General features: G+C 38.0%; 1 protein-coding gene across 1 annotated transcript in view; it reads left to right on the top strand.

The window, feature by feature from the left end:
* PCNX2 (pecanex 2) overlaps positions 1-26,228 on the top strand; it is a 363,956-nt gene that overhangs the window by 142,533 nt on the left and 195,195 nt on the right. The window contains 4 exon segments of the mRNA XM_021000480.2: positions 9,310-9,419; positions 11,111-11,207; positions 14,894-14,986; positions 16,934-17,084. Coding sequence (XP_020856139.2) covers positions 9,310-9,419; positions 11,111-11,207; positions 14,894-14,986; positions 16,934-17,084 — 451 coding nt within the window.

Here is a 26,228-nt window from a genome sequence, read left to right as displayed (position 1 = left end):
GTTTCTCCTCGTACAGTCTTGAACACTGAAACAAAAAATTTTCCGAGTTAAGGCCTTTTATGCCATACACTGTATGTTTTTTATAATTTTCTTCAAGAATCCTGCTTCAGGTCAGTCAATGAAAACAAAAAAACCAACAAATATCCCCAAATGCATTTTTGTTTATGCACCAGCTCTCTGACTTGACAGATGTATTCTCCGGGGCTTGTTATCAATCCTTTTAGAAATGTCTGCTTCCTATTTATTGGTCAACTTCAGTAGGAGTTTCCCAGAGCATGAGCTTGGAACAAGCCTTAAACTGCAGATTGTAACTGGGATGTATAAGGGCACAAAACTGACTTTTTAATTATTAAGGGTTGAGTTCCATAGAACAGAAAGGTAGAACTATCTAAGAGGAATGAATGTAAAAGGCATTTATTTAAGTACTTACTACATGCCAAGAACTATGCCATTTGCTGGGGGGATATAGCAAACAAGACAGTCTCTGCCTTCAAGGAGCTGACATTCTAATAGCAGAAGATAACACATACAGGTCTCAACACAATGTGTAGTGTTTATTGTATAGGCTTTCTTGAAATGGAAGTTTATTGCTATGTATTTTGAATCTCTTACATTCTGCTGTGCACATGATGTTTTTTTCCCTTATTTTGTATTTAGGTTTATAATGTTTCTTTTTTTTTTCTTATTGTGTATTTAAGTTAAAGATAACACATAAAGGGGAGTGGTGGACTAGGAGTGTTTTCATCAGGGAAGTCAAAGGGATGATGAATACAGTTACAGGACAATAAATTACCAAGTCCTTTCCAGAAATAGTACTATTGATTTAATTGATGTTGTCAGAGCCAAAGTTAGAAAGCAAGAGGCCAAGTTAAAGCAGAGAGGTATAGGAAGGAATGTGCTATGACATGGTATGAAATTGACCTGGGCATGGTTGGCTTAGGTCAGGGTAAAATACAGTGAAATCAGAGATCCAGGAAAAAGAATATTTATGATTTGACTTTCATACACAAACACACACACACACACATAATATCTATATACACATATACACGTATATACTATACACGAATATACATACACATGCATACACATATACATATATATACACACATATATGTATTTAAGTATTAAATAGTTGTACTAAGATAATGGGGCAACTAGGTGGTGCAGTGGATAAAGCACTGGACTTAGAAGCAGGAAGACTCATCATGAATTCAAATATGGCCTCAGAAACTTACTAGCTGTGTGACCCTGGGCAAGTCACTTAGCCCTGTTTGCCTCAGTTTCCCCATCTGTAAAATGAGCTGGAGTAGGAAATGGCAAACCACTCCAGTATCTTTGCCAAGAAAACACCAAATGTGGGATCACAGAGAGTCAGACACAACTGGAAAATGACTAAACAACAACTAAGATAATAGCAGTTTTAGTTTCAGTTTTAAGATTTTCAGAACTACCAAGTAGTGACATATTTATGTCCAGTGTAGTTACAAGGCAAGAAGGGACTACTAAGGGCCTCTGGTCCCAGCCAAATTACATTTAAGCTACCCAAGACTGACATGTGCCCTATTTGTAAAGATGTTTACTAAAAGAAATTCTACTTTCCTGGCTCATCCACTTCATTATTTAACTACTACCAGTTTCAGGATGTCAAGAAAGTCCTTCATGTATCTAATTAAAATTTTACATGCTGAAGCTTAAATCCGATTCCTCTTGTGTGACCAGTGGAGCTACAGAATAGCTAACATTATTTGCTGTGTGACCCTGGTCAAGTCTCTTTACTATTCAAAAGTCAGTTTAGAAGATGCTGACCAACTTGTAGTGAGTTTCCTATACCAGAGAAGGTCTAGGAAAGGGGAAAAAAAGTGTTCTTTTATTTTTATGATAATGAGAGCAATGGTGATTAAAACACAAAAGCAAATCTGCAAAACATGATTATATAACAATGTTGCTGAATTTAAAATGCCTAAAGAAATTGAGGTGGAAAATGGAAAAGAAGAGTGACATGAGAGACATTTTATAAAAAGATCAGAGGAAGGAAAATGCATGCCTAAACTAGATGAAACCTTCATTTCTACTAACTTCCATGCTTAGTTTTAACCCAACATATAATGGCCATTAGGAGAAGCATGACTTTTGGCACGTTTGCAAGTATGTGTCAATTTTTTGTCAGTATACAGGTTGAAAAAGAAATGCTGCTTTTATTCAGTCCTCATAACCTTAAACCATTTCTCATTCATTTCTTTTTTTATGAAGACATCCAACTGGTCTTCTGCAGAGAAATAGCCTTGCCCATTCATGAAGAATAAGTCTATACTACTTTGAAGCCCAGTACATTTTGGTTTTTACAATGATGAAACTATTGATATTTCATACTAGTTCTTTCAGTGTAACTATTACCTACCTATGGGCTATCTTTCTCTTTCTTGCTTTCTTGCTTAATGGTTCTATTGATTCAAGAGCCCCCTCAATGAGATGAGACAGCTTGCCAGAAAACATTTGCTGCATCCATGAGACAGAATGCTCCTTCCATTTCTTCTTCTTTGTCATCCTGTTCCTCTGTGAACAGAAGGAGGCCTAAAGCCACACATCAGCAGGCCACACTTTAGTGCAGGGGTTCTTAACTCCTTTTTTGTGTCACAGACCCCTTTTTTGGTGAAACCTGTGGGTCTGTTCTCAGAATACTGTTTTTAAATGCATAAAATAAATATGATATGTAGGGTTACAAAGGAAACCAATTAAATATTAATAAATCAATTGCTAGCTGCATGACGCTGGGCAAGTCACTTAACCCCAATTGCCTCACAAAAAAAAAGCCAAAAAATTTTTAAATAAGCTGACAGACTCCAGATCAAGAATCGTTGCATAAAGGCATACTATAACTTTAAGAGTTCATAATTCCTCGTGTTGTGATGAATTTCCTTCAAAAAAGACTGACCAGGATCTTTCCAGAGTCAGAGAACAGTGTGAGAAGGCCATTGATGCTCCCAGGGAGGTATAGTGCTTTTAGTGCTTAGCATTGGCAATGATTATCTATGTGGCCTTGTTGCTGGCACACCTCTAACACTGGTGCCCTCTTAGTTTAGGTTTCATGTTGGGAAGAAATAGGGCACTTGTGAGTCATTGAACAAAGGAGGAGGTTTACTTTGCCCTAACACAGCAAGGATATAAAATGAAGATAAAGTGTCACTTAGATTTTTCTGGACATAGCCCCTCTCTTTGTCAAGAAGGAATGCATTTGACCAGTCAGTCATCAGGGTATGATGACTTGTGTGGTGTCAGGCACCTACTGAGACAGAGAGGCCCTGGGTACACATAGTTGGGACCTGTTATGCCCCCAGACTAGGAAGTCGTATGGGGACGCTGGAGTCAATCAGGATGAATTAGAGGAAAAAGTCAGGGTAGTCATGGAAATCAAGGAAAACACTGGTTCTGTTATACACCTCATGCACATCATTCTACTTGGGTAAGCCTCAGTTTCCTCATCTATAAAAGCAGAGGATTAGACTACAGGACCTTTAAATTCTCTTCTAGTTGTAATATCCCTTTGCTTCCACTTAAAGACAGACAAGTCCAAAGTCTCACCAGTTCATGAATGGAGTAGGAATTCATGATGATTTCTAAATAGCCTCATCATTACAGAATCATCTGAGTTGGAAATTTGCCTCTTACATTATATAGATCAAGTCAAGGGATTGGACTCCCCGGGCAAATTTCCAGTCAAGAACCTAGGACCATCTGGGTGGCCTGCCACTTTGTTTTCTGTCAGAGGTCAGGGGAAAACAAAACAAAACAAAACAAAACCCAGCTATTCCTAAGGGAATGATCCATATGGAGATAAGAGTCAAGGCTGAAAAGCATGCAAAGCAAGACCTGAAATGTGGCGTCCAGACCTGCTACATAACACACTCCTCAGGGGAAGAAATATGTCATTCTGGCATTTACTTTGCCTCCACTATATTGAAAAATGTATTTATTACTTCTCTCCTGCTCCTGTGGACACGCTATCTTTCATCTATAATAATTTAACCTTAAGCTATTGATTATGCATGAAAGAAATCACATGTGTGAAGGAATGAGTAGAATGATTTAGTCTAGTGTAATATAGGACATACACCAGAAGGAATTTGAGGATTAATAATAAATGATAATTGCTATCTAATGAGAAGTATAAGCTTAAAGTGTGTATAGTTTGGCAAAGTAATAAAATATTCCAACAGGATGTATTATACGCTCTTTGTCATTGTTATCCAATTGTTTTCAGTTATGTCTGACTCTTTGCAATCCCATTTGGGGTTTTCATGGTAAAGATACTGATGTGGTTTGCCATTTTCTTCTCCAGCTAATTTTACAGATGAGGAACTGAGGCAAACAGGGTTAAGTGACTTGTCCAGGGTCACACAGCTAGCAAGTGTCTGAGACTGGATTTGAACTCAGAAAGATGAGTCTTTCTGATTCCAAGCCCAGTGCTCTATTCACTGTGTAACCTGGCTGCCCCAGTTATGTGCCTGTTCTATAGAAGGGCTGATGTACCACTGTTTAGTTAATGAACTCTTTTATGTAATCACTGACATCCTATGATAATTCGTGAAAGGCAGCATGGAATATTGGAGAGTGGAGAGGCAAAACTAGGCTGTTTCTTCCTGATTCCAGACTTGGCACTCTATCCACTGTACCACTTAGCTGCCCTGCCCATCTAAATACATTTTTAAAAGTATGTATTTTACTAGTTTTATGTACAGATCATCTGATACGTATATCTTTGCTGTTACAATGAAAACTGTGTCCACATTTATTAGAGAGATATCCCGATATCATAGAAAGTGCTGGCCGAGGAGTGAAAAGATCTCATATTTAGAACTTGTAGGCACCTTGAAGGTCATCTCAACCTTAAAGGTCAACTTATAGATAACAAAATTGAGCACCAGATGTTGTTAAGAAACTCTCCAAGTAGTAAGAAGCAGAGCCTGAATTCAAAGCTTGTTCCTCTGACATTAAATACAATAATGATTCCACTACTTGAAGAGACCTACTTTTAGATCCTTGGCTCCAATATTGACTAACTGAGGTAATCATGGTCAAGTCCTTCATCATCTTTCTTCATCTGTAAAATGGGCATAACTGTTATTCCTGCACTGCCTATCTATATCATAAGAGTGGTGTGGAAAAAGCACTCTGGAAACCACAATACAACATAAATGTTAGTTTACATAAAACATTTCTTGAGATAATTCTTCCGTGTCTCATATTTTCAAGAGATTTTGAATTCTTTAACCCAAGTGCAAAGTATTTACTTTTTTAATTCTTTGATGTGATTTGTCTTAAGAAACTTTGAATTTTAGGGGCAGTTAGGTGGCACAGTAGATAGAACACTGGCCCTGAAGTCAGGAGGACTTGAGTTCAAATTTGACCTCTGACCAAACACTTGACACTTACTAGCTGTGTGACCCTGGGCAAGTCAGTTAACCCCAATTGCGAAAGAAAGAAAGAAAGAAAGAAAGAAAGAAAGAAAGAAAGAAAGAAAGAAAGAAAGAAAGAAAGAAAGAAACAAAGAAAGAAAGAAAGAAAAGAAAAGAAAAGACACTTTGAATTCTCATCATTTCATTTATTTTGCCTAACAAGATGAAGATGAAATCATATTTAATCAAGTTGATGTTTCATATTGTGGGAATGATGGTCATCTTTAACTGTTTAATTTGCGGTCCCATCTTACTGACTTTGCATTGATCACTAGATGAAGACTCTCTGCTTTATGGATCAATATTCAAATAAATGAAGTGTCTTTGAAGGGAATAATTTGTGGTCATGTGAAATAACCAAACAATCTAATATTCTCAAATTATAATGTCAACTAAAGAGTAGATGTTGGATGCCTAAAGGGCTTACATACACAGACTGCATCTAGGGCACATTTTAAAGAAAAGGCAAGCATTGCCTTTGAGAGTTTCTGATTTAGAAAGTAGCACAGAACAAAACTATATAAAGAAAGCACTTTTTAACAAAGCAAGATACAATAGAATGAATGAGAAATCTTACACAGTTAAGGGGGGGGGAATGTCTTAAAGGTTTTTCTCAAGTAGTGTTTTTTTCTTTTCATTTTGTAAGAACAAACTAAAAAATAAAGAAAGGGGATATAATTTACCTGACAGAGAAGGGAACCAGAAAAGGATGTCAGAGAAGCAAAAATCATTAAGATGTAATAGAAGCAAATTTTCATATTAGAGAATTTATTGAGCATCATCACGTGTATAGCTCTGTGCTAGGCTTGGGTTGGGGTAGAGATATGAAAGAAATATTTGACAAGCACTTGCCCTCAGGGAGCTTTCAATCTAGTTGGCAAATGAAGAACTGAAGGAAGAATACATGAGACACAAAGAAAAGGAAATGAAGCAACAGCATAAGGATAAAAAAGATTGACACATTTCAAAATAACATATATGTTTTTGGATTGTATTGTCTGAGGGTGAGAAGAGCCCACTTAAACCATATCATTTTTTTAATCCCATAGTGTTACTCCTATTTTAGTCATGTTGTACTATCCAATCTTCATTTGATTTCAACACCAATATTTCATTCTCTCCCTAATTTTCTTGGCTAAGATTCTCCTTTTACATAGATCCAAGTGTAGGAGGAAGGAAAAGGATAAGCCTGGAATTTAGAGACTGGATCTGGTAATCTATCATCTTGTCAAAAGATAGCATTCTGTGATGAATATATTTGGATTGAGGAATGCAGTCTCTGTTTCTCTAGGAGCATGTAACCCTTTCTGAAAATGAGGCCTGCCATTTTTGTCTCCTTCATGCACAGAGTCACAAAGGTGGAAGAGACCTCAGAGGTCATCCAGACCCACTCCCTGTTGTTATTGTTCAGTGGTTTCAGACATCTCTGACTCTTTGTGACCCAATTTGGGTTTTTCTTGACAAAGATACTGACATGCCTTTCCTTCTCCAGTTCATATTACAAATGATGAAACTGAGGCAAACAGGGTTAAGTGATTTGCCCAGGGTCACACAGCTAGTAAGTGTCTGAGGCCAGATTTGAATTCAGGAAGTTGAGTCTTCCTGACTTCAGGCCTAGTGCTCTAATCCAAAGACCCGCTCATTGCTGAACAGGAATTCATTCTATCTACAGCATAACTGACCAGTGGTCCTCCAGGCTTTGCTTGAAGATATCTAATATAAGAAAGTTTCCCTTAAATCAAGCTGAAATTATTTCTACCTTTGAGTCCTAGTTCTGCATCCTAAGGCCAAACAGAACAAAATTCCTCTCTCACGTGACAGACCTGCAAACATTGGAAGACACATAGTTTCTCCCCTAATGTTTCCTTCTCTAAGCTAACTCTTCCTATTCCTTTAATAATTCCTTACATGGCATGATCTTGAAGGTCTTATTGTACTGATACCAATCCTCTGATACCCATGATCCAATTTTGCAGTGTCCTTCCTAAAATATGTCACCCAGACCTGAACATAGGACTCCATATTTAGTCTGAATAAGACAAAATTCAGTGGAACTATCCCCTCCCCAGTCTTAAATGTATTACTTCCTTTTGCAGCTTAAGTTTGTGTTAGTTTGGGGGGGGGCTCCTAAGTCACACTGTTGACTTATTTTGAATTTTCAGAGTGCTAACCCTCTGCACCGCAGAGCTTTCTCGTGAAAGTGTTACCTAGTCACGCTCCCCACATTCTGCATTTGTGCACTTTTTAGACCCCTTTGTGGGGCTTTATATTCATCCCCTTTCAATCTCATTTTATGAGATCATAGGCTTATAGATTTAGAAGTAAAAAGGAAATTAGGAGGCCATTGAACCTAAATCCTTATTTTACAGGGAAGGAAAATGAGGCACAGAGAGGTCAAGTGACTTGCCTTGAATCACACAACTACTAAATGTCTGAAGCAGGATTTGAACCTTGATGTTTCTGTTTCCAAGTCTAGTTCTTTATTTACCATACCATGTTTCCTCTCATTTTAGCCTATTGAAATCTCTTTGAATTTTGTTTCTGCCTTGATAAGTATTAACTATTCCTTCTAATTTTATGGCATCTGAAAATTTGATAGGCATGCGCTCTATCCATCCTTCTGTGTCATTAATATACATATCAAATGGCATACAGCCAATGACAAGTCTCTGGGAGAATGTGCTATAGACTTCCCTCCATTGACACATTAATGGGTACTCTTTGGGTCTGGTCATTCAAACAATGCCAGATCCACTTAACCATACCATCATCAAGGCCACATTTGAGCATTTAGAAAGGAAAACATTACAGGGGCTCATAAGTACAGACCATACCAGACTAATCTTATTCTTTATTTTTCTTAGACTGGTGGGATGCTATAGACATATTAATCCTGCATTTCAGAAAGGGTGTTTAGCAAAGTCTCTCATAATGTCTTACAGGATGAGATAAAGAGATGTGACCTAGATTCAGGTAGATTCAAAGCTATTTGAATATTAGACTCAGGGAGATAGTGATAAGTGGATCATTGTCATCTTGGGGAGAGATTGCTAGTGGATTCCCCTAGGAATCTGTTCTTGGATTTGTGCTTTTCAGCATTTTTATTGATGACTTGGATGAAGGCATAGATTCCATGCTTATCACATTTGTAGATGACACAGAGCTAGGAGGGACAGGTAACCTGTTGAATTAGAAAATAAAAATACAAAGAGGTCGCAGCAAGTTAGAACAAAACTCAAATGTAGAAAAAATAAATACGATAGAAAAAATACAAAGTCTTATAATTGAATTCAGAAAATTAACTGCACAAGTAAAGGATGGAGGGAATTTAAATTTGGCAGTGATGGTTTGTGTGAAAAAGAACTGGGAGTTTATATAATTAAAAAATAGAAACAGCAGTGTGATATGGGAACCAAAAAAGCTAATGAGATCTAAGACTTCAGCAAGCATTTACTAAGAGCCTTTGCTAGGTACCATCCTAGGTGCTAGGCATACAGATACAAGAATGAAGGTCCCCACCCTCAAGAAGATAAAATATCAAGAATAAGGGAGGTAATAATCGTGTTGTACTATGCCCTGGTCAGTCCACATTTGGAGCATCACATTCAGTCTGCACGTTTCAGGTAAGGACATCAGTAAACTGGACGTCACCCATAGTATAGCAACCAGAATGATAAGTAGACAATAGAAATTTTAGGGGCAAGGGAACTACTGAAAGATTAAAAGAATTGCACTAAAGTCATTTAGTGAGTGAATGAAACACTAGCTTTTTAGGAAGTGGCCTTTGGTCTCAATGAATCTCTATCTACTTCATCCCTTACGTATAATTTTTTAATGTTCTTCTTTCCTTTAGGAACCTTGGAGTACACAACACATTCCAGCCCTGTTCTCTGCCTTCTGTGGTCTTTTGGTCGCAGTTTCCTATCACCTTAGCAGACAAAGCAGTGATCCATCTGTTTTAATGTGAGTCCCGTGGCTGATTCTTTACCTTGTGCTTGCGTTAGACAAGACTTCAGCAGGGTCTCACTTTCAGTTCTCAGTGTTCACTGCGGTCTGATCCATCTTCCCATGAAATTAACAACTTACTTGGGGGGAGGAGCCATTAAACGCTGTGAACTACCTGAAAGTAATGGTCAAGATCCAACTTTGCCTCAGATTTTATTGCCGTAAAGTAAACAACACAATGAAGTAGACAGATGCATTTCTGCAGGGCTGGGATGATATGTGGTTCGCCATGCCAGTTTGCCTCACCTTCAGTGAAGCAAGCAAGGAGCCCACAATCTCTTCACTTAAATTGGGCTTTTCCTTGAAGAGCAAATCTGTACACAGAAAAATTAGAAGAATCTAATTCTGGATATGGGAGTTGAGACTTTAACCTATTTAGGAAAAATAAAACCTAATTCTTAATGTAGTAGAGAATATGCTCAAAACGGAAGGAAGAATTTCTGCTCATTATTCTCCAAAGGACAAATGATACTCCTGGAATCGGAGGTACAAATTAGGCCCAAGTGTTTTAAACCTTTTAACATTGACCTTTGCCAATTTCATATGCACTTCGTCATGTCCCTTCCCCATAATCACATCTTTTGACAATGTAAATTATTGCCCCAAGTGTTTTTTTAGACTGAAATATCTTATTTTTCTACACAAAACTGTACTTTAATTGTCTGTAATACCAGCCTGCATAATTTTCCCAAAGGTATAGAAACACTTGGAGATACAAGCAGTTACTACTGTGGACATCAGAGAGACTATAATTATTCTATAATGTTGAGACCAACAAGATGAAAGACATACGAGGAAGGGTCAGAGAGAAGGTCAAGCATAGAAGCAGAACAGCATTTTACTTGCTTATCTTATCCTTTCAAGATAGCTGACATTGTAGTATCACAAAGCAGAAAAGAAAAATTTTGTGGATGTTACCAAAAAAGGCTGTGGTACCCATGCTAAGATTCTCAGTAGTGATATTGTACACTGAGTGGGACAAAAGATGGAAGTACTCTTTTGTCTTACTGGCGATTTCCTCAATTCAGCAGAATTCAATTCCGTTCAGTAAACCTTTACCATATGACTACTACATGGGATCTGAGGGGAAAGGAAGTGTTGTGCTAGAACCTGGATATACAAATATAGCATCCCCTCAGAGCTGCTTCCCCAACTCCCAACTGGTGGTCTAAGTCCTAGACAGTGGTTGACTACTACTCCCCTCATGAAGGATCGACCTATATATTTAGTTCTTGTATTAAGACACTTTGGGGTTTTACACAAAAATCAATTCTTCTCTTTTGTTATCTTGGAAAGTTATATAAGGTCTTCCCTTTCTTCATGTCCATGTTATGTAGATAACTGAATTCATTTTGGTACAATATTTTGAGTTTGTAAGAGATGGGTGGTATATATTAAAAGATGAGGGGTATTGTATTTGGGATTAAGGGGAGTATGCATTTCTTAATGTACAATTTGTATAATTATTAAGAGCAAAGAGAAAACAAAAATCATATTTGTGTGCCTCAATTGCTTAAATGCCCTATATTTAGGAATAAAATGGGGAGCACCTCCATTTACCTATATAACTAAGGATCTGATTTCCTTATCTAAAACACTGTCAGAAGAACATATTTTCTAAGGTAAGGTTTGTGTTTATCCCCTTTCAGGTCCTTTGTTCAATGTAAATTATTTCCCCACTTTTTACACCCAAATTTGGAAGAGGTGCCATCAGACCCACTTCCCAAGAAGATGAGAGACTCAGTGGTGAGTCCATTGTCTTTATGCAATATTATGGATGAATGACATCAAACCCCACCATCACAGAATCCCTTTCCATAGCTCCCAACCCAATGTCTAACCCTAAAGGCCCTGCCCCAGGTCACCAATGAGTTTGAGCCAGAGGAGTCCTTTTTCATGTCGCTTAGCTGGTCTGACAACAAGGTCATGTATTCCTCGAATCCCAAGTTAAAACTCAAAACATGTTTCCCATGGAAACATGGTAGTTAAATTCTATGGCTCTACTAATACAATCCTGTGTATCAGGGACATTATGGGTTAAGTTGACTTTTATAGGCTGTGTTAGGGTCCTAACGACCATGTACAAATCTCCTTTCTACAATAAAACACATTCTAGGTTCCAAACAAGCAATTTGTAAACAGGCCTTTGGAACACAACCTGTTCATAAATTGCAGACTACCTTAGAAGACATAACTTCAACTCACAGCAATTCACATTGTTGGCACTCTGCCAATCACACCGACTTATGGTACTTAAGGTAGGCAGGCAATACAACAATTAATTCACCTTAGTCAGCATGTTACCTGATTGATTCCTTAAGCTTCCCTGTGTTTCCCAGACTTCACTCTCACTGCCATAGCCCTTCTCTGATCAGCACAGGCCAGCTATAGAAGTCTCAGGTTTATTGGCAGCTGCAGAGGAGGGAAAGAGCAGGATCCAGTGAATCAAGGCAGAGAAAAGAGGAAAGGAAAACAGCACAGTGAGCTAAGGAACAGTATTCTGAGACTATAAAACCCTAAGCCTCAAAAATCGACACAAACACACCCTTTCCACATCCCATGACCTTAAGGAGGTGATATAGGTAAAGTGCTTTGCAGAGCTTAAAGCACCATTTAATGCTAGCTGCTTTTAGTACCATTACTAGTATTATTGTTATTATCACTTGACTTCTTGTTGCAAAAAATAAGACTGATAAAGAGACAAGCATTAATTTTATGTGTAAGATAGTGGTGTTGCATCATATATTTGATTCAATGTACTTTATTACTGTATTGCCCTATTTGAATTATATACTTTAGAAATGTTTTCTTATACAGTATTCAGAGACATGTTTTTAGGAGATTAGATATGGTGTTTGGAATGACTCTTAATAATTGGACACTAAACAATTAGCAAACATAATTCAACTCCCATTATATTTTTTTAAATCAGATTCAGCTTCTCTCTTTTTAGTTACAGCACCTTTTCAAGAGTTGGAGTTTGAGACTTCCTATAGTATACCTGAGTGTATTTGCACACACGCGCGTGCACACACACACACACACACACACACACACACACTTTTATTGGCCTAAAAAGAAGGTAAACCAAATGTTAAGGTGACCTTCCCCCAAAATGTTCTAATAACAATAGCTAGCATTTAAATAATGCCTCCAGTGTTAGGCAAGCAACCAGGTGGCAAAGTGGATAGAGGGCCAAGCCTGGAGTAAGGAAGATTCATCTTCCTGAGTTCAAATCCACTCTCAGACACTTGCTAGCTGTGTGACCCTGCATATTTCACTTAACCCAGTTTGCCTCAGTTTCTTCATCTGTAGAGTGAGCAGGAGAAGGAAATGGCAAACTACTCCAGAATCTTTGCCAAAAAAAACCAAAAAACAAAAACAAAATCCAAATGGGGTCACAAAGAGATGGACATGACTAACACAACAACAAAAATCACTGTTAGATGGTGATCATGCCTACATTTAAGATGATCCCTGACTTTTAGTTAAGTTACTGAGAGTCGGAGAGAACTTATGTTCTTGCTCTCTAATAAATGTGGTAACAGGGCTTAGATGCTATAGTTTTGTGTTTTGTTTTGTTTTGTTTTAATTGATGTGTCAGTGAGGAATAGAAGGGAAGAAATCGCCATTATCCCTCATCATACAGAGACTGTGGCTGTAGAACTGTGCTTTGAGTAAGGCTACCCTTCAATAAGGCATTTGGTGTGAAATGGGAGCCTTATGAAAATTGGCCATTACTAGAAGCAAATGACTATTAACAGTCTCTGAGAGCCACATTGAATAGGATGAATATTAAAACCCAATCTGTTCTTCTCTATGCTAATTTCAGATTAGCATTACAGAAAATAAACATGGCATCTTTAGTGTGTGGTTATATGATTTCCCCTCCATCCAATAACCATGGAAGGGATTGTCAGCTATTGACAATTGAATTTGAAAGCAGCTGGGGTAGATAATTGACCGTTTAGCTTTGAGAATGGCACTTCCTTGCTTTATAATTAATTCCTATAGGCAAACCTATGGTTGATTACTACATTAAACAGAAGCCTGAGGGTGTTAATTCAAACTTTGCTTCCTACATCCTTCCTTTTAGTTTGGCCTTTAGGACAAATAGCCAGTTAACTAGCAACGCGGCTTGTAGGGAGCTCCAAAGCATAATTAAAAAAAAAAGAAAAAACCCAAGGTATACTTTTCTATTCATTCTGCGAGGCAGGCCATATCCAAAAACAATCATTAAATGGCACAGTTCATTTTCCCGACTAGAAAGGAGGAGTGAATTTGCTTTTGGTTTTTTTAATTTTCAGACTCCTGTTTAAACTCAGTTATAATTACCCTCGAGAAACTCTTAAGTAATGTGGTCTCCTAACAAGTTGGAGTAATTGGGTAGAGCAGCTAATCTCCATCTGTAAAATGAGGGACCTTGACTAGGTGATTGTTCTCCAAGGTTCCTTCCAGCTCTAAATTTCTGTGATTCAATTCATTAAACAATCACGTTTTCTCCTATTTTGCTGTCAGCCTGACACTGTTCATGGGCACCCATTTCCTCTTGCTAACCTTTCCTACAACACTTTATATTTTATGTGCTAGACAAGCATTCCATCTTCCTGAAGATAAAGTGTATTCTTCTTACAAGATAATTTTCACTCTGTCCTGTTGGAGATTTTTAAATCCATGCTGCTTCATAGTAAAATCAAAGATTGGGAGATTGCTGACTGGCTATTCTGCCCTTCTTTTTATCTGTGCTTATGAAAACAAGGAGACATGGGGCAGGGGGGAAAGGAGGAAGGAATAAGAATTTATCCAGGGCCTACTACATGCTGGGCACTGTGTTAAACACTTTTCAAAATAATATCTCATTTGATCCTTACAACAATCCTGGAAGGTTGGTGCTATTATTATCCCCTTTACAATTGAGGAAACTGAGGCAGATATGGATTAAGTGACTTGCCCAAGGTCACACGGCTAGTAAGAGTCAGGCTGTATTTGAACACAGGTCTTTCTGACTCCAGGCCTATCTACTGTGCCACCAGCTATTCCCAATATTGGATATGCCATTTGCCTCCCTGTGGTATAGAGAGAACCACTTTAACCAAAGACTCCATGGTCTTTTCAAGGATAGATACACTGTCCCAACCTGTTGCTCATGGAGCTGGAACTTTATGTTTTTTGCACATTCTGCGAGATTTGCTCTTTGGTAGGTTTTGGGATATGCCACCAGGAATATATGAGCTCTGCCTCTCCAACCACCCAGTCTTGGTTCTCCCATTGTTTCTAACTCATGGAATGTTGCATGTTCTATTGCATCCCAGTATGTGTTCTATGGAGCACATTTCAGGTGAGTTGACAGAATGCCTATAGCCTCTCTTTGGACTTACTTGTGTTCCTAGAGCATAGGTAGAGGGAGACTTACATATAACTTCTCTTTACAGAAGGAGATCCTAAAATCAGATCTCATTGTCTGCACTGTGGTTGCTATTCTTTCATTTGCAGTGAGTGCCAGTACCGTATTCCTGTCATTGAGAGTAAGTGTTGTATTTCTTATCTTCCTCTCTCATATTGCTGGTGTTTTTTTTTTCTTTGTTTGTTTTTTCTTTGTTTTCAAGATGCTATCTCTGTTCACAAAGTAGCAGGCTTTTTAAAACATGTTTAGACCAGGGGAAGGAGACTAGTGGAAGTTTTGGGTTGTTAGAAAAAATCTGTTGGTTTTTAAAAACAATTTCCCAAATTTGAATTAGCCTAAAACAAAGCTCAGAGTATATATGTATATATTAGAAACAGTGTGTTTAACCACCTGGAGGAACTGTTGCTCCTGTTCAGTAGGAAGGACCATTCACTGGCAATCCCATGATCACTGGATCCCTGGCAACCTTTGAGGTTATGCAATCCATCCAACACTAGAAGGTACCCAGGGAAATAGCTAAACTCTCTATGATTTTCAGAGAGCTGGTGACCTCTTCTCCCTAGAGGCGCTCCTTCTGTGGGTAGAAGTGCTCACTGTGTCAGTATAGGGCTGTGGTCTGTGTAGAATAATCCAACTAGTCTTTTTGTTCAACCTCCATCCACCAGAAAAACTTTATCCCTTCCTCTCATTTTGTATTTCAGTTCACTCTCACTATCAAAACACAATGGAGTCACTCCTATTAACATTGTTTACTGCAGGGCTCTTTATTGATACAGAAGCAAATGGAGTCAAATCAAATGAAATTTATCAAAACAACTACCATATATGTTGTGTACTCATGGCTTCTCCCAGACCCAGGTAATGCTTAACTAATTTATGGAATGCCCCAAACCCAGAACTTTGAGGAACAGTCCAGATTCATGAAATTTGTTCTTCCCATCAGCCATTCCTACTGGGCTATGAAATGAAGTCCAAATATTTTCCATTCAAGGCCTCCTGCAGTTTCGATATCTAACTAGTCAAGGGAGCTTGGGACCAAAAACAATGGTTTTTCCTCCACTTTTCCTCACTTACCATTCTGTCACTATTTGGGACCTCTGATACTGCCCTTCCAGTCCAGGTAGCTCTTGAGATACATATGTAAGACTCCTGGCACTCATTTTAGCTTGTACATCACTAGTGGAGCACAGCATTCTCGAAGTCAGTTCTCAAAGAAAGGGAGTCCTTGCACGCTCGTTTGTTCTCATTTTTTAATTATCCCTGTTGTATCGTCCACAATTTCTGCCTGATTTGGCCCACTTATTCCATATTCCCCTGTCTCTCCAGCATCCCTTTAAATGGATGGTCTTGGCCTCATACCCAGATGCACCCATGCCAGGAGCCAAAGAACAAGAGTAGATACAACTGGATTCAGCATTTTTTTATTCTTACCCTACCCCCAATTTTTGTGGCTGGCTTTCTTAGGGAAAAAAACCACACATTCATTAGAATTCTTGTCATTAAAAGTAGAATAATGAACCCCCAATATTGTAGGTACAGATGAATGTAAGTACACAAGGAGCTTAGGTTCTAAATGACTAGAGGCATATCTTGGTGAAGGAAAAACATACATACATAATAGTAATCAAAAGGTGAAGCACTCTGGATGAAATTTTTGTCTGATACTTCCTGTAGGCAGATGCCTTCCTTTCCACCCTCTAACCCCACAACATAATCTGTTCAAGGACAAAAATGATTCTGACTTATTTCATGCTCTTAACCTTCCCTTCAAACAAAGCCAGAAGTAATTTAAAGTCACACCAAGGAGCTGAATTTGTATGTGCTTCTGTATCTCTGTGGGCCACTTTTCCACTCCCCTATTTGGGAATTTAGAGCTTATTAATGTCTCTCTGCTGACAGATCATTTTCATGAGGTGTAGAAGAAACCTTCTGAGCTATGAAACAAGAACTGGATTTGGCTGTTTCTTTAAGAGGAAACAGAAAAGCTAGAAGTGGTTAAATAATATTCAGTCCTCCCTCCCCCCCTCAACTAAATAATGAAATTTGTTTTTTTTTCCTTTTATCTCAGCCATTTCTTGGCCTCATATTGTTTGCCCTGGCCTGTGCAGTGGGATTTGTAACACATTACATGCTTCCTCAACTCCGAAAACATCATCCATGGATGTGGATTTCACACCCTATTCTTAAAAGCAAAGAGTATCATCAACGGGAAGTGAAAGGTGAGTCTTGTCTTGCTTCTCATAAGGATGCCATGCTCACCTGACAGGTTCTCTGCAAGCCAAGGAACGAACAGCACTGTGGTTTTACTATCCTGTCCCCAGATATTCTGGTCAAACTTAAGAAGGCTCTAAGTGTGATGAGATGGAGTTTCTTCTCTAAAATATTAATTTGTGCCTTGGGGCTTGGATAGAAGGCATTTAAAAAGCCATCCATTCCATTCATTCATAATTTGGAGAATAGGCTTTGTTTGAAAGGCATGTTGTGAGCATGTTGTAGTTCCAGAAGCTCTCTATTCTGCTGTCCTTCCATTCTCTAGAGAGAGATTGCAACAGGGGAAACAGACTGTATACTTTCTGTCTCCTTGGGCTCAAGTTTCTTGGGCTGCTTTTCCCTAGACCTGGAATAAGCAAGATGAATTCGTCAGTTTTCATGGCCAGGTTGTTGTCATATAAAAGGAAAATCTTTCTAGCATAGGATGGAGAACTTCCAGAATTGCCCTGAAAACTGAAATAATAATAGTAGGTATACCCGATAGAAGTAGGGACCCTGTTAGTTTTCAAAATGCTTTCACCTCTAATCTCATCTGATCCTCATAACTCTATGAAGTAAGCAGTTCTGTTATTATCATCATTTCTATCTTATGGATGAGGAATCTAAGGTCCAGAGAAGTTACGTGTTTACGGCTGCTTAGCCAGTTAATAGCAGAGCAAGCTCAGAAAGTAATGTCTCTTTTAGAACATTTCACCTGCTGTGATTCAGATTTTTAAATAAGTTCTTTAGCAAGTAAGCTCTATAGTGATTATAGTAAGCTAAGTGTCAGAATGCATAGTGTCAGGCCTGGAGTCAGAAGGATTCAGCTTCCTGAGTTCAAATATTATTCATACTCACAAAATACTGACCTCAGATACTTTCTAGCTGTTTGACCCTAGGTAAGTCACTTAACCATGTTTGCCTCATTTTCTTCATCTTTAAAATGAGCTGGAGAAGGAAATGACAAACTACTCCAGGATCTTTGCCAAGAAAATGCCAAATGGGGTCACGAAAACACTACTGAAAAATGACTGAACAACAGAGCTCTATATCACCTACGCTCTGTGGATCATGGGATCATAGGATTTAAGGGAGCTGACATTCTACCTCATTAAGCCCATAACAAGTAGAAGTGCCTCAATTTTCCCACCTATAAAATGGTGATGATGATAACACCTACCCCTCAGGATTGCTGTGAGAAGCAAACTAGATGCCATTTGTAAAAACACTTTGCAAACCTTAAATAATGAACGTTAGCTAGTTGTCTAGATCAGATAGGTACCTTTCACAAAAGGCAGCCATAAGAAATAAAATAGAGAAGTTCAGTTTCATAAAATTGAAGTGCTTTTGTATAAACAAAATCAACATGAAAAATATTCATGTAAAATGACTTTGATAAGGCTCTGCCATCCAAGATGTATGGGGAGCCAATACAAATATTTAAGACCTTTCCTCAATGGATATGTATATTCAAAGGATGTAAACAAACTTCTCAGAAGACCTGCACACTCTTGACAACAATATGAAAGAAAGATTACTCCAAATGACTAATAATAAGAGAAATGCAAATCAAAACAACTCTTTATTTTATAGCCAACAATATGACAGTAAACGGAAATGATCAATATTGGAGAGGCTATGGAAAGGCTGCACTCATATATTTCCATTCAGGCTTTGGAATAATCCAACTATTCAAGATAGCAATTTGGAATTATGCTAAAAATTTAAGTAATGCAACCATAGCCCTTGGTCCAGAGATCCTGGTGTTAGGCATATACCCCCAAAAAGCCAAGACAAAAAGAAAGGTCCCTCATACATTAAAATATTCACACAATTATTTTTTTAATCAGCAAAGAAATAAAGTAAAGAGCCCTTTATTGGGGAATACCTAAACAATGTACAAATGTAATGGAATATTATTGCACTATAAGAAATTATGAATATAAAGAATTCAGAAAAACATGAGGAATGATACAGAATGAATGTTATGGTTATGAATAATCATAACCAGGAATACAATATATGTAACGAATACAATGATGTGGATGGAAAGAACAAAGAACAAAACTGAATGATATGTAATTCTGCCTACTGAGCTTGGTCCTGGAGAAGAATGAGAAAATATACTTCTCTCCCTTCTTTGCAGAGGTGGGAGTGTGGGGGGCTAATTGTATGAATTGTTGCACATTGCTTGGCTTGGTTAATACATTGGTAAGTTTGGTCAAAAAGCCCCCTGTTATTAATTACAAAGGATGGATGACCCTCTGGATGTAGAAGGAAAGTAAAGGTGTGAGAAAATTAAGAGATAATAATAAATTGAAAAACAACCTTAGAGCACTAGAGAAGTGAGTTGTTTTTATAGAAGGTGCAAGGCACAGCATCATTTATCACCAGCATGTTTGGACCCAGTCGAGTGGAATGAGAGGAAGGAGAAGAATAGAAGAGCGGATAGAGGGAAGCACATACAGCACCAGAAGAGAGGAGGAAAATCAAAGTAACCAGGCAGGAAATTAGAGCATTTCTTTCAGACAGTAACTGTTCCAGGGTTTGAAAAGGAGCCAGAGGAACAAATGAATTGATGGAAGTAGGAAGTTCACTGAGCATGTGGCTACTGTCACATCTGAAAGAAAAAAGATACATCATAGCCTATTTGAGGAAAAGTCTTTTTTCTGCACAAACAAAAGTACCCTGCCTAAATACTAACTGGTTCCTACTGCTTCCATTTCAGCAATTTAACTGCATTGCTGTTTATGGGAAATCAGGAAGATGTCAACATTATTCAGTGGTTAGAGTGCTGGACTTGGAGTCAGGAAGACCTGAGTTCAAATCCTGCCTCAGACACTTACTAATTGTATGACCCTGAGCGAGTCACTTGACCTCTATTTGGGGGTAATAACAGTACCTGCCTTCCAGGATTGCTATGAGGAGCAAATAAGAAAATATTTGTAAAGCACTTAGCACAGTGCTTACCGCATAGTAGATGCTACATAAATGTTAACTGTTATTTTCATTTAATCTCTCTCAGCTTCAGTTGCCTAATCTGTAAAATAGTAATAATCATATCACCCACTTGAAAGGGTTGTTATATAGATTAATAAGATAACATATGTAAAGCATTTTGTAAATTCTAAAAGGCTTTATAAATGTGAATTATTATTATTACTTCCATATATCAATAGCTTATCTCCTCAGTATGGACACTTACTCCTTTCACTAGTGTAGAACACAACTTTTACATGCCTTTCCTCCATAAATCCTGTATGGGGGTATACCTAAGTACCCTATGAGCCTTTCTCTAGCTCTTTTAATAACTTTCTTACCTTGGGAAATATGCTTTCAAAAACTTTTAGTGGATGTTTTGTATCTTGGCATTTCTTATTTGATCTTTTCTTCATATGGAAGTGAGTAGCAGAGATTTGGGTCACTTGCTTTGCTGGACTGATTTTGAGTTTCTCTCCTCCTCTAAGGCATCTTGCCTGAGGTGTGTGGTGGGAGTTGGACAATGGTGGTTGACAGACTAGAGGAGAGATTGAAATAAATTGGGCTGCCTTTGGATTTCTTTGATTAAATTGAGTTTAGAATTAGATTAGAATTAGCTAATGTTCCTTTCCACCTCAACTCTTGACACTCACCTCATTCTTAGCATAGAAAAGTTGTATAGTTTAGAAGAAAGAATGCTAGGCTTGGAGGAGGAAAAGGTCCCGGACTAAAACCTTGGCTCTGTTATTTCTACCCTATATAGCCTTGAGGTTCTCAGGACTTAAGTTTCCTGACCAGTAAAATAAGGAAGGTAGATAGATGATCTCTAAGGCAACTTCTGACTCTACAGTTTGTTATCCACTGGTTCAAGATTCAAATGCACATATGTCTGTGTGAATATTTTTGTTGATGACACCTGTGTGGTGCAGCCTTAGAAAAGTCTGGAGACCTGTGTAGGCTTATGAATCTGGGCTGAAATATTGTTTTTGCCTGAATAATGCATTTTTCAGGTATTTAGGTGGTGAAGTAGATAAAAACATTAGGCCTGAATTCAGGAAGACTCATCTTTATGAGTTCAAATCTGGCCTCAGACATTTACTAGCTGTGTCACTAGGCACAGTCACTTAACCCTGTTTGCCTCAGTTTCCTCATCTGTAAAATTAGCTATAGAAGGAAATGATAAATCACTCAAATATCTTTGCCAAGAAAACACCAGATGGGGTCACAAAGAGTCAGACACAACTGAAAAATGAGTAAAGAACAATGTATTACTCTCTCTTTTTTCTGCTTATTAATATTTTATTTTTTCCAATTAAATATAAAGATCTTTTTCATCATTCATTTTTGTAAGATTTTGAGTTCCAAATTTTTCTCCCTCTCTTCCTTCCCTCCTCCCCTCCCCTAAACAAGCAATCTTATATAGGTTATACATGTACAATTATGCTGAACATATTTCTACATTAGTCATGTCATGAAAGAAGAATCAGAACAAAAGGGAAAAATCATGAGAAAGAAAAAGCAAAAAACCAAAAAAATTTAAAATAATATGCTTCAATTTTCATTCAGACTCCATAGTTCTTTCTCTGGATATGATTAGCATTTTCCATCATTTATCATTTGGAATTGTCTTGGATCATTGTTTTGCTAAGAAGAGATAGATCTGTCATAGCTGATCATTACATAATGTTGCTGCTACTGTGTACAATGTTCTCCTGGTTCTGCTCACTTCACTAAGCACCAGTTCATCTAAGTCTTTCTAGGCTTTTCTAAAATCCCCCTGCTCATCCTTTCTTATAGAACAATAGTATTCCATTACATTCATATACCACAATTTTTTAGTCATTCTCCTACTGATGGACATCCCCTCAGTTTCTAATTTTTTGCCACCACAAAAAGAGCTGCTATGATATTTTGTGCATGTGGATCCTTTTACCTTTTTTATGATCTCTTTGGGATACAGACCTAGTAGTGGTATTGCTGGATCAAAGGGTATGCACAGTTTTATAGCCTTTTGGGCATAGTTCCAAACTACTCTCCAGAATGGTTAGATCAATTCACAACTTCACCAACAATGCATTAGTGTTCCAATTTTCCCACATCTTCTCCAATGTTTGTCATTTTCCTTTTTTGTCATATTTGCCAATCTGATAGGTATGAGGTGGTGTCTCAAAGTTGTTTTGATTGGCATTTTTCTAATCAATACTGATTTTTTCATGTTGTTATAGATAGTTTTAATTTCTTCATCTGCCTGTTAACATCCTTTGACCATTTATTAATTGGTTGCTTCTCTGACCTTCCCTTCCATTCTAATGTAATAGATCTTAGCTAGAAGAGAGCTCAGAAACCATCTATTTCAATTCTCTTGTTTCGCAGATGAGGAAACTAAGGTCTATGGATGTTAAACAAGTTGTCCAAGGTCACATAGGGTAGTAAAAAACAGAGATGGAATTTGAACCCAAGTCTATTCTCTCTGTGTCTGTCTGCCTTTCTGTCTCATCTCTGTCTTTGTCTATGATTACGTCTCTGTGTCACTATCTCTGTCTGTCTGTCTCTTCCTCTCTGTCTCATTTTCTTTCTCTGCATCTCTCCCCCCACCTTTCCCCTGCAATGGAAATAGTTTCAAACAGAGAAACTTACAGTTATACTCTATAGCAACATCTACAAGCACCATCAACTGAAGAGCCACTTGACTGCTGCTTTTCCTGTGGAATCTAGTAACATGTAATATTTTAATACTAAAATTAGTCATTTTAATTTGCAAGTGGCCAGTGGGAGAACCACTCATGGCTTAAGAGGCACAGTTTAAGTTTAAAAGGGTCCTTCTTCCATCATGACCAGTCCAATATCCTCTGGAACTCACTTCCTCTGCCTTGCTTTTGTTATCTAGCTGTGATGGTTATGGATAAATTGATGTCAGCTTACTTGGTAGGGAAAGATTCTAGCCATTATACTTTGTACTATAGTAGTCTGAAGCAGAGATTTCTGGCAGATATTCCTGATGAGACAAAGCTTTCTCCTACCTCCATGGCCCTGATAGACCCTGTCTTCTCAGACTGAAGTTATTTGGAAATGAAGCCCAAAACCACACTGCAAGAGACAGTCAGCAATATTGTATAAGTATTGTACAATACAGGAGAATACTGTACAAAAAGTACAATAAGAGACAGTTGAAAATAGCTTTGAAGAGATCTGGATTTTAGAGACCATGGAGAGAGACGACTCTTCCAACAAGTCTGTCTTCTGAAATCCCAGTCATCTAGTCATCTGTGTCCTATCAGCAAAAGGTCAGTGATCATTCTACACTACATGTGGGGAAGGCACTGCCCCTCACATACCTCATACACCCTGTCATTTCATCATATTGACTGATGATCCTTGGTTCCCTTGATCACACCCACTCTTCCTCCCCTACACTCAAAATAATCAATCAATAAATAAACATTTATCTAATACCTGTTATGTGCCAGCCACTGTGCTAAGTGCAGGGGATATAAAAAAGAGGCAAAAGACAGTCCCTGCCCTCAAGGAGCTTATAACCTAATTGAAGAGACAACATAGAAGCGAATATATACAAAGGAAGCTATATATATAGGATAAATGGAAGATAATTATTAGAGGGGAAGCAAGGGATCCCATAGAAGGTGTGATTTTAGTTGGGACTTAAAGAAAGGCAGGGAGGTCAGTAGTCTGAGCAGGGGAGGGAGGGCATTTAAGGAATGGGGGATAGCCAAAAAAAAATGCTCAAAGCTGAATGATGTAGTGTCTTACTTTTGGAATAGCCAGGATGCAAGTGTCAATGGATTGAAGAGTATGTGTAGGGGTTTAAGGTGTAAGAAGACTGGAAAGGCAGAAGGCAACTAGTTTACTTCCCCTTCTGTATCCTGTTGTTGTTGTTGTTATCATTTTTTGTCTTTTTTATTTTCAAATTTTATTGGTACCTTTTGTTTTAGTTTTCACACCACCGATGTTTTCTCTTTCCATTCCCCACCCAAAGAACCATCCTTTAAAACAAAGAATAAAATGATTTTTAAAAACCTTATTCTTCAAAGCAAACCAACTCATCAACCAACTCCTGCATTAGAGGCAGTGTCCCACCCCCATATCCCTCCTACCTACTTTTTGATAAATATTTATCAGCATAGTGTGATATCATAACACCAGGCCTTTTTAAATGTAAAAATATGATACAATAAACCAAAAATAAGTGATCAACCCACTCCCCACTGAATCCTAGGAAAGTAAATTAAAGCGTATGTCATTTTTGCTAGATCAGCACTTTACCTGCCTGACCAGTATTTTTTTAGCCTATAGGCATGTGCCTCCTTGTTTATTTAAAAGGCTGGCTCAAGGGAGAAATAAACCAATACTTATAGCTTAGGCTAGAATAATGGGCCAAATCCAATAAGTTGAAATTTAATAATGATATATGTAAAGTCCTTTACTTGAGTTAAAAAAAAATCAACTACACAAATACAAAAAAGGGAGAGGTCTAGCTAGATTACAATTCTAGGGGGGAAATACTGGTAGTTTTGGTGGATTGCAATCTCAAGATAAGTCAGCAGTACAACATAGCAGCCAAAAAACTTAATATGATCTTGGGCTGCATTAACAAAGCATAATGCCAAGAAGAAGAGCTGTTAAAGACCTACTGTCCACTTTGGTCAGACAGCATCTAGAGTTTCCTGTTCAGTTTGATGAGGTGCCACATTTTAGGAAAGAGATTCACCAGCAGGAGCAAGTTCAGAAGACAGAAACCAGAACAATTAAGGAACTTGAATGTCTGAGGTTTGACTTCATTTAACCATTGAATTTACTGGGGATACTTAGCCTGGAGAAAAGAATCATTAACACTCTTCAAGTATTTAAAACATAATCAATCAGTCTATCTATGTTTGTTTATTAAGCACCTACTATGTCCCAGGCACTGTGCTAATCACTAGGGATACAAAAGGTGGCAAAAGACAGTCCTTGCCCTCACATATCTTACAATCTAATGAGGAAACAACATGCAAATAAACATATACAAAGCCATACACAGGATTAATATAAAATAATTAACAAAGGGAAGATAGTACAATTAAGAGGGGTTGGATCTTATAGAAGTTATTAGATTAGTTTTCCTTAGTCCCAGAAGCTAGAATTAGAAGTCATGTATGAAAGCTGCAGATTGGAAAATTTCAATTCAGTATATAAGGAGATATTTCTTTTCATTTCATATGCATCTGTCTAGAAGTGGAATGGGCCACCATTAGAAGGTGGTAGATTCTCCACCATTGGAAGTATATGTTGGAGGAATGAATTGTACTAGAAGATCTTTTAGATCCCTACCAAGTCCGAGAGTCTGAGTCTTCCCAGCATGTGTATCCTTATTGTATTTGCATGCCCAGGAAGGAGAGGGGTTGGTTTTGTAGAGCACATATTGTTGTGTTAATGATTTGTGCATTTAGGAGTCAGCTGCGTAGAAATGTTAAATGAAACTGTGAGAGCAGGTGAATTCTCTGATGGAGAGAGGGTAAAGAGAAATCAAAATGTTATGCTCTGAGCCTTTTGGCGCTTCCACAGTTACAAACGCAGGATGGAAAAGGGGCATCTGTAAAGCAGACAGAAGTAAATAGAAAGAGAATGGGGTAGTTTGCTGGAGGCTAAAGGAGGATTAAGATTTTAAACTGGAGAAAGAGACCAAACAATGTCACATGCCTGAAGAGAGTTTGAAGATAAAAAATGAAGATTAAGAACAAAGCTGGTAAGGTAATATATAGGGTTGAATGACAGTGTTTTGTGCATTCTATGTACCCTCTAAACCTTGCCCTTCCCCCCAAATTAACATGCTATGACTAGCCTGAATTAGGCTGGGCACATTTTCACAATGCCTGGGTACAGAGTTTTGCACTGATATGTGTGTGCACTTGCAGGTGATGGCTGACGATAAAATCTATTTTACTCAGAAAATAAATTTTATAGGCATGATTATTTTGGAAAGCCATTCCCATGTTCACATGTACCCATTTTTAAAAAAAGTATATTTGGGGGAGGGGGTAAAAGTGGGCAGGAAATTAGTACAGTGGAAAGAGCACTGGCTCTGGACTCTCTAATCCCACCTGAAAAACTAGATGACCTCTCAGTCCTCTGCTAGC

This window comes from Phascolarctos cinereus, unplaced genomic scaffold, assembly GCF_003287225.1.
Source record: "Phascolarctos cinereus isolate Bilbo 61053 unplaced genomic scaffold, phaCin_HiC Scaffold_5;HRSCAF=322, whole genome shotgun sequence".
In the NCBI taxonomy this organism is placed as follows: domain Eukaryota; kingdom Metazoa; phylum Chordata; class Mammalia; order Diprotodontia; family Phascolarctidae; genus Phascolarctos; species Phascolarctos cinereus.
This window is presented reverse-complemented; position numbering and strand designations above follow the sequence as displayed.